The sequence below is a fragment of the Mauremys reevesii genome, linkage group 22, assembly GCF_016161935.1.
Source record: "Mauremys reevesii isolate NIE-2019 linkage group 22, ASM1616193v1, whole genome shotgun sequence".
Taxonomy (NCBI): Eukaryota; Metazoa; Chordata; order Testudines; family Geoemydidae; genus Mauremys; species Mauremys reevesii.
Window position 1 is genome coordinate 9,462,583 of NC_052644.1, and position 8,989 is coordinate 9,471,571.

Genomic DNA, 8,989 nt, shown 5'->3' on the forward strand with positions numbered 1-8,989 from the left:
TTCACCTCAGCATCACCGCTCCATTTCACACACTTAGATACATTTATAGTGAAAACAAGCAGAGTTCAATTGACAAAGATCAGAGAGTTGAGAAGCAGCAAGTAAAATTAATGTAAACAAATGGTTACGTAAAAATAAAATCCTAACACACTTCTAGAGCTTGAACTTAGATAACCAAATATTCCCCTGTCTCACAAAGGATAGCTCCCCCAAATCTCTCTCCCAGCATGAAACACCCAGACCAAAGATCATCCTCCATTCATAAGACAAGGAGCTGTCAGTTCGTCCAATAGATGAAGGATACCTGGGGCCAGATACCTCTGGACCTCCAGATATAGTTCCACGCATCCATTGTCTTCATTTGAAAACAGGGTACCCCCTATTGTTTGCTTGTTTTTCTTGTATCAAATCTCCTCTGGAGACTTCACAATCACTTGATTAGAATTTTCCTCTGTTGATTAGCATCCACTGTGAATAATTACTCACAGGCAGATAAGCGTCTCCTGCCTGAAAGAAAGTTGTTTATCACTTTCTGGTGACCAGCCCGAACTCACAGACCTTAAAAGCATCAATTTCAGTATAGAACCATAGCACCTTATATATTATCCATCCAATCACTGTGCAATGCTTATGATGAGCCGTGCGACACAGGTATCCAGTAAAGGCTTTACATGACACCCTTTGATTATATAGAGATCAGATCCAGGGAATCCAAGGTAATAATTGGAGATGTACTAATCTCCTAGAACTGGAAGGGACCTGGAAAGGTCATTGAGTCCAGCCCCCTGCCTTCACTAGCAGGACCAATTTTTGCCCCAGACTCCTAAGTGGCCCCCTCAAGGCTTAAACTCACAACCCTGGGTTTAGCAGGCCATGCTCAAACCACTGAGCTATCCCTCCCCAATCCTGTAGCCTAACTCAGTGGACACCCAAAGGACCAGGAGTCACACCCTCATCTCCCATTGAAGTCAGCCAGAGGTTAGTAACTTTCAGCACTTTGCTGTTTCAGGCCCTAATTTTGAACAGCAGCCAGGAAATCTCAGAAACCTCACAAGAAAACCTAATCTTAGTTGATTTTTTAGCCCAAAGAATTTCAAAGGAGGCTGGATCTGGAATGGGGAACTCCAGAGTGTAATCCAACCCCAAATGGAACTGCAAACCTTCTGGGGCGTATTTGTCACTAGGTCCCTTCCTTTCATTTTCAGCACTTGCCATCAAAGTGTTCCTTGTCTGGATTTACACGAGGCTGCAAAGAGCTCTTTCTGAGCAGAAAGGCTTCTCCCTGAGATACAGTCACCAAACCCTGTCTTGTCTCTTTTCCTTTTGGGGTTTCTCACAGCAAATTTTCTTTTGAGTGGCAAAGAGAAAAAAAGAATCCTTTCTATGTCCCCCAGTGGTGCATTAGCACCATGAGCATGCTGGTTTTCTGGTTATGTTGTGTGTTGTTCCCAGTGGTAACGCAGAGTTATTTATAACTAGCGCTGGTTGAACAATGGTAAGTCCATTTCACAAAGCAAGTGGGAGTTTTTTGTTTTCTTGATTTTTCAACACACACATGAACAGTGAAAGAAACAAAAATATTTTGCTTTTCAAAATAAAAAATGACCATTATTCAGTTCTTTGTTTTCCCCCTTTCCTTCCCTTTATGCCTCGTCCCCAGGCCTTTCCTCCCCTCTTCCACTTTGTGACTGAAAAAGCCGGGGCGGGGGGAGGGGAGGCAGGGGGAAGGAGACAAACAGGAAAGCAAATGAAAAAAAAAAACAAAAAAATCAACTTCAGTTAAAAAAAAAACTGAACATTTTCCAGTTGGGTTGGGTTTTGTTTTGTGTAAAAAAAAATAAAAAAAAAAATTTGAAAGTCTCCCATGAAAATAAAAAAGGCCAGTTTTCACTGAACAAAAGTTGCAAATGAAATGGTTTGACCAGCTCTGCTTAGAATGAATAGTTTATCATTAATATTTTCCCCAGCTGATACATTTGGAGGGGGGAGGGAGGGCTGTGACAATACAGCTGAAAGCCATCTTGTACCTGAAGCAGCATGTGCTCCCACCGCGCGTGGTCCAGGGAATTCTCTGTGTTTCCTATGAAGCAGGAGGCAAAACAATAATATCAGCTAGGTTAGCAAGAAGAGTCGTCCCAGGAATCTCCTTTGCAATCAGTCCTTCAAAAACCCCTGCTCTGCCAAGCTGTAACATGCCTGGGCTTTCAAGGCTAAATGGGACCTACGCCAACGTTCTTTGTTGGACCAACAGAAAGTATCATGTTATGTACCCTGCTGGCATTTTTATTCAGGGTCAGTCAACCCACCAGGAGTGAGATGCTGAGCACTCCCAATTCCTTTTGACTTTAATGGGAGCTGAGGGTACTTAGCATCTCAGAAAACTGTTCAGCACATCAGAAGACTGGGTTTAATGGGAATACAAACTTTTCCTGCATAATAAAAGATTCTGGACTTGATCCTAACTTGATGTAAATCGGTGTAGCTTCACTGAAGACAATGGAATTATACTGATTTACATCAGCTGAGAATCTGGCCCCGTTTCTGAATGTCCAGCTCTAACCTACCCTTCTTTAATGTCGGCACAAGGCAGTACTGGGGACTCTGTACAGCAACAACTAGGGAAGATACAGCTCATTTTTTAAATCTTTTTTTGACTATCAAACCCACTTGAACACTGACTGAGGAGGTCAATAGATTCATACCACTGTAAAATTGCTGAAAGACATTATTAGGCCCACAATACCTAGAGTCTACATGGGCACCCACTTGGCCAACCTAGCTTTTATGGCTCAGGTTTCCTTACAGAAAGAAAAACTCTGGGTTTTTAATTGAATCACCCTTGAAAGTAAACATGGGGTGTAATTTTCAGAAACATTCAGTTTGCAAAATCAGACTATATCTGGAACCTCAAAATATTTCACTAACCTCCAACTTCACGTGTAATTCACCTTCCCAAACATTAACCTAGCAAATGTGTGGGGGGAACTGCTGTAAAATTTCCATTCAGCTGAAACCTTCCTGGCCTGATTCTGCCCGGATTGAATTGGCTTCAGTGGTTTAACTCTAGATTTAGCCCAGTGGTTCACAGTTATCCAGATGAAGGAAAAGTGAGGGCCTAGAAGCCCAATTTCAATTCCCCACTGTTCCCACATACTGCAACAGGAATGGCACAACACGTGTCGATACGAAGCTGCATTTTCTGGCTTCCCTTCTATGCTCCATGGACCGCACTCCTCCTAACTAGCACTTTACCTTCAATGTACTGCAGCAGAGATGGGATCTTTACTCCCCACATCTCACCCACTGCTACATGGATATTTTGGTGCAGGGCCTGTAGTAACTGCAAGGCAGCACATCCGTGTCCTTCTCCTGCATAAGGGGACGAGGCTACTACCTGTCAGCGAGAGAGGAAGAACAGGATAAGTTTGGTCAGCACAATACCAGTGTGGTCCTGAAGGAGTGAATAGTTCAGACTCTCTCATTGTGGAGACCATAGAATAGAGTTGTTGATTCTACTGCAGTGCCTTCCTGAAGAAGAAAGCATTCTAGCTAGTATGAGGATGCAGAACAGTGCGTCTCAGGAGAGGGCAGAGACAGAGAGATCCAAATCATACACATTCCTCAGCATGTCTACAAGCATCTAGCTAGAAAACCCATTTTTATAGTTAACTGTCCCACTTCACATTCCACAGAAAACCTATTCTCATGGTGTACTCACCAGGAGTCGTGCCAGCAGCCCCTGGGGTCTAGGGAGTTTCACTAGGGAAAGAAAGAGAACATCATGAATTCTGCCAGACTTTCAGAGAGTCCTGCTGATGTTATTCACCTAGCCATTTCCAACGTGCCCACCAATGTTGCATGCAGCTGATCATAATTTGCATTTCCATAGTGCTTTCAGTCTGAGCTTCTCAAAATGCTTTACAGCCATGAATGAATTCCATCTCACAGCACCTCTATGAGGTTGCCATTAATTACTCCTTCATTTCACAAGTGGGGAAGCTGAGAGAGAAAGATCAGGTGATTTCCCCAAGGTCACATCAGAATTTTGGTGGCAAGCTGGGAACAGAACCCACATTTCCTAGCTCCATCCCATGGCCATGTTGTAATCACAAGACCATCCCTCATTTTAGCCTTCTCATTGCAGATGAGAGAACTGGAGCAGACTGAACCTGTTCATTGCGTAGTGTGCCTGGAGAGCATAAATGAAAGAGTTTCTGTTATAAACCTGGTCCACCGTAGTCAAGGCAAGCAGCTTCTTCTCCTTCCTGCTGCTTTTTCTCAGCCAGCTCCCTAAGGCATCTGCAGAGAGGCTTCAAAGTACCAGTGTACTGAACTGGCACCACATATTCGAGAAGCCTTGGCCATAACACCTGCAGAGAAGAGCAAGACTGTTCAGTACGCAGCTATTTCCATTCCCCCACCTCCAGTATCCTGCTGTCGGAATCCCTCCCTTTCATGTAGCTTGTAGCTTAGCCCCCTGGGGGACCTAAGGGGCAGTTGCACTCAGACAGTGGAAAGAATGAAGAGAAGATCTCTGCAACATGATTCCTTCCAGTTCAGTTGCTTTCTATCTTTTCTCTAATGTCAACCACTTACTCCGTGATGAAGGGGTCACATCCCTGACATGAATTTGACATGCTGTTCCTCCATTATGCTGACTGTGCAAAAAGCTTCCTTGTGGGGAGGTACAAGGAAGACAAGGAAGAACGTCCCTGTTTCAAGAAGCAGTAGCAACAGGTCACTTACTTGGGTCATTCCAGTGACCGAGGTGTCCAGACATTGCAGGATGTCAGTGCACAGGGTTTGGATCATGTTTTCTTCCGGAATAGCCTGGGTGAGAAGTGTTGTACCCTGCTGTGAGACAGCTCTATAGAACTTATTAGCTAGTAGCAAGACACTGGCTAGAGTATCAGTGTCCTTCTCTTACAAAGCTATCTTGAACATTGACCTATGCCTGCTTTCATATTGCACTGGAAGTGCACAAACATCTGAAGGGAAGAGAATAATGGAAACTCTTAACTGGTGGGTCAGATCCCAGGCTTAGGAAAGCCCTAAAGTGAAGGGAATGATTCACTGAACACAAGAGTTTCCCCAACAGGGTTAATTTTCTTTAAATTTGAAAAACTGTTTCATCTTTTTATCTCTGAGGAAAAACATTCAGTCTCTGCCCAGTGGAAATCAATATTCAGAACCAGGGGGATCCACTCTGTTTGTTCTGATGCCCCAACCAGCTTGGTCATTCTGGGTGTAGTGAGTGTGATTCTATCAACGGGCCTAATTCTGCTCTTACTTACACCAGACTAAATATTGATTGACTCTACTGATTTCAGTGTAAAGGAGAGCAAAACTGGCCCGAGGAGAAAAAGCAGCCTTCCTTAAGATGGATGTGTGTGTGCGCGTGTGTGTGAAAAAAAGGCCCTTGGAGAGTATTGCCACAAGCTCCAACTTTGAAGAAAAGGGGCCAGGCAGAGCTAAGATCTTCAACAACTTACTGTAAAGTTGAACTGTTTATGTTAATACAGATCATGGATCCAATCATGGAGCACAAAGTTTCTGGAACCTCTGGCTGTGTCCATGGATAGAAATACGGATTGAAGACATTTTTAAACTAGTACATGTAGATTAGAGCATGTAGTGAGGGAAATATGCAGCAAGCTTTTCCAGGCTCTTGACAGTCTGGGATGCAACCTGCACAACCTCGGTATTTTGCTGATAGTTTATGTTTGCTTCAACAGCCACAGAATTGGGCACCATTATGTTCTCTGGAGAGTCTATTGAAAACAAAGAGATGTGCTTCCTTGTACAAGAACATTTCACTGAAAAATGGTGTTTTCAGAATTTTCAATGACTCATCAGAGGGTTGAGGAACCTAGATGACTCTGTTAGATGTAAATACCCAGTGTGAGAGTCTGATCTGTTACACTAGTATAAATCCAGAGTAACGCCACTAAAGTCAGTGGAGTTACCTTGACTTTACACCAATATAACTGATCAGATTCTGGCTCTAATCCTTCAGTCCAGTTGTCCTTGAGTCAAAACTCCCACTGAAGGCAAGGGGAGCAGTCAACATGCAAGAATGGTAGGACTGAGTCTTAAGTGTTAAGAAGTCTCCTTACCAGTTTGCTGGTGGACACACTGAACTCCGTGAAAACATGTGCTACCATATCCCAAGCTGCACAGTTCTCCACACTTTGTAAGCTGAGCAGCCTCTGGATGAAATGAAGAACTGCCTTCCTCACCTGCAAGGGTAGAGATGACACACATGAGTTATTGTTATCCCTTCTGCCTGAAATAGGAGATAGGATATGAGAGTCCTTATGCTTTTGATTTGATCTCCTTGGCTTATAAACATGGATCCATTTAACACAGTCAGGATAATGACATGCCTTCTCTAGTCTGCAGTCTCTCCTCTAGATCTGAATGAAAGCTCCACCCAGATGTCCATTCATCCCATATCATTGAAAAAAAATTGAAATATTTCACTGCTCCACACAATCTTACCGTAGCATTCTGATCACTGAAAGTGGATTTCACTGCCTTCACAATCAGACACTTTTTCGGTCTTGTCTCAGGCACTGAAAGATAAGGAGAGGTGTACAGTACTTCTTTGATCCACACACTCACTTTCCACATTGGAATGAATCCCGGATTTCAAAAGGCCCTATTTAAGAATAATACCAAGCTTCTCTCATACACAGAATCAATGGGGAAAACATAGGACCAGACTCTGGTCTGAGTTACACTAGTGTAAATCTAAAGTAATTCCAGTTCTATAAATAGTGCCATCATGCTGCCATGATGGAAATAGTATAAAAGAATTAGATAGACTGAGGTCAATCTGTGTTTAACACAGTCTAACAGAACTCAGAATCTAGTCTACAGTGTCTAATACTGATGATTATCAAGTCAGGGGTATTATTTTATTTTTGATTATCATTAATGTGTATTAGCCCCAAGTCAACTTCTGTATCTGAAGTTGAAAAATATCTTGGGCTACATTCAGCACTTAGTTGAACCTGTTGATTTCTGTGTGGCCATAGGGGGGTAACTTAGGGCAGCATTTTGCCCCTTAGTGGATATCCAGACCACTGGTGACTGTGTGTTATAGAGATTCTGTGCCCCATTTGCAGAGGTGATGAGTCTGTTACAGCCCTGCCGGGCCTACAAAGCCTTGGTTCTTTAGCTCAATCTATAGTAGCTCATGCTTTTAGCTCTGGATCAGGGCTGGCTTTAGGCCGATTCCTCTGATTCTCCTGAATTGGGCCCCGTGCCTGACAGGGCCCTGCACATAACAGGACCCCGCGCCTAGTGACCTTTTACATTTTTACTCACCCGGCAGCACTATGGGTCTTCGGCGGCACTTCAGCGGCGGGTCCTTCACTCGCTCCGGGTCTTCGGCAGCACGTGAAGGACCCGCTGCCGAAGTTCCACTGAAGACTCAGAGCGAGTGAAGGACCCGCCGCCGAAGTGCAGCCGAAGTCTCAGGGCACGCCCGGTGAGTACAAACCCCACAAATCAGGCCCCGCACTTCCTAAAGCTGGCCCTGCCCTGGACGTCCCCAACTCAACCCTCAGCATGTCGGCCAAGAGGGCAGCTGGCACAGTTGCTCCTGTGTTACTTACAGTCAGCATCAACAATAGCTCTGAGCAGCTTCAAAGAGGTCACACAAACAGCCTCATTCTTAATCTTCAGCTGTGAGTGCAGAAAGGCTATCAGATCCTCTGGAGAAGAACGGGCTGCAAGGGAAGAAATCACGTCCTCGCTGATGACAGAACTCTTATTGTTACCATACCTTACAAAGGTAAGGAAGTTACAAGGAAACTACTGTGTAACTCAGAGTTTCTTCCCCTTACCTAGTTGAACTACACAATGGACCAGCTCTGTGTGATTTTCCATGCTGAGTGGCCTAGCTTGAGAACAGATCTGTGGGAAGAAGGGAAATGGTCAAAGAAAAACTAATCAGAAGCAATTGAAAAGAAAATGTTCAATTAATATCTAAGCTTCCACTTCCTACTTGTCCAACTAGAGGTCTGAACCCCAGGTGGATGGTACTGAACGCACAGCAAGAATCAAACACAATGTCCAATACATTAGATGAGAGAAGCTAAAGTGTTTTGAACGGCAGAGCTCATCGAATCAAGACACAGCCACAGTGTTTACTGTACAACTCTGACTCCCCCTGATAATCGGCTTCTGGTAAAATTGCTTTACAAACTGAGCTGGATATTAGCCAAGAAAGTGAGACCTCTACCTGCTTACTCTTGAGCCTGCAGAAATCAGTAAGGCATGAGGCAGTCCCCAGGCTCTGCACTATCATTTCATAGATTTGGATTGTTAATATGCTTCAGATCTGCTGTGCCTAAGCTCAAGGGATCCAAGCAAAACCACCCCTCACCTGGTTATGCAGAGCACTGCAGATGGCTTGAAACTTCCCATCAGGGAGAGGGATCTTATATTCACCAGAGACCTCCAAGAGCTGGCTCAGACTCTGCAACAGAGGGTGAAAGTCAGATGGTGGCACTCACAGGAGCAATATGTAGTGACTGAAGCAGATTCAGGGGATTCATGGATTCCAAGGCTGAAAAGGATTATTGCCATCATCTAGTCTGACCTCCGGTATAACACAGGCCACAGACCTTGCCCAGAATAATTCCCAGAGCAGAGCTTTTAGAAAAACATCCCAATCTCGATTTAAAAACTGTCAGTGAGGGAGAATCTGCCTCGGCCCTTGGTAAATGGTTGTAATGGTTAATTATCTCACCATTAAAAATGGACACCACATTTCCAGTCTGAATGTGTCTTGCTTCAGTTTCTAGCCACTGGATCAAGTTACCCCTTTCTCTGCTAGACTGAAGAGCCCGTTATAAAACATGAGTCCCTCATGTAAGATATTATAGACTGTCATGAAGTCACCTGTCACAGGATAGGTCCACCCCGTCAGGGTGGTACCAGGTTGTGGAGGAAATGAAGTAGATCTCGGGCGGCCCAG

General features: G+C 44.3%; 1 protein-coding gene across 1 annotated transcript; it reads right to left on the reverse strand.

The window, feature by feature from the left end:
- Positions 1 to 3,023: 3,023 nt before the first annotated feature.
- LOC120388120 (maestro heat-like repeat-containing protein family member 2A) lies at positions 3,024 to 8,444 on the reverse strand. The gene is made up of 9 exons (XM_039509725.1): positions 8,396 to 8,444; positions 7,854 to 7,923; positions 7,623 to 7,736; positions 6,502 to 6,575; positions 6,117 to 6,239; positions 4,747 to 4,830; positions 4,226 to 4,370; positions 3,719 to 3,759; positions 3,024 to 3,394 (listed from the first exon to the last, which is right to left on the reverse strand). Exons 2-9 carry the CDS (start codon positions 7,894 to 7,896, stop codon positions 3,212 to 3,214), a joined length of 807 nt encoding a protein of 268 aa, XP_039365659.1. The 5' UTR covers positions 7,897 to 7,923; positions 8,396 to 8,444; the 3' UTR covers positions 3,024 to 3,211.
- Positions 8,445 to 8,989: the final 545 nt, after the last annotated feature.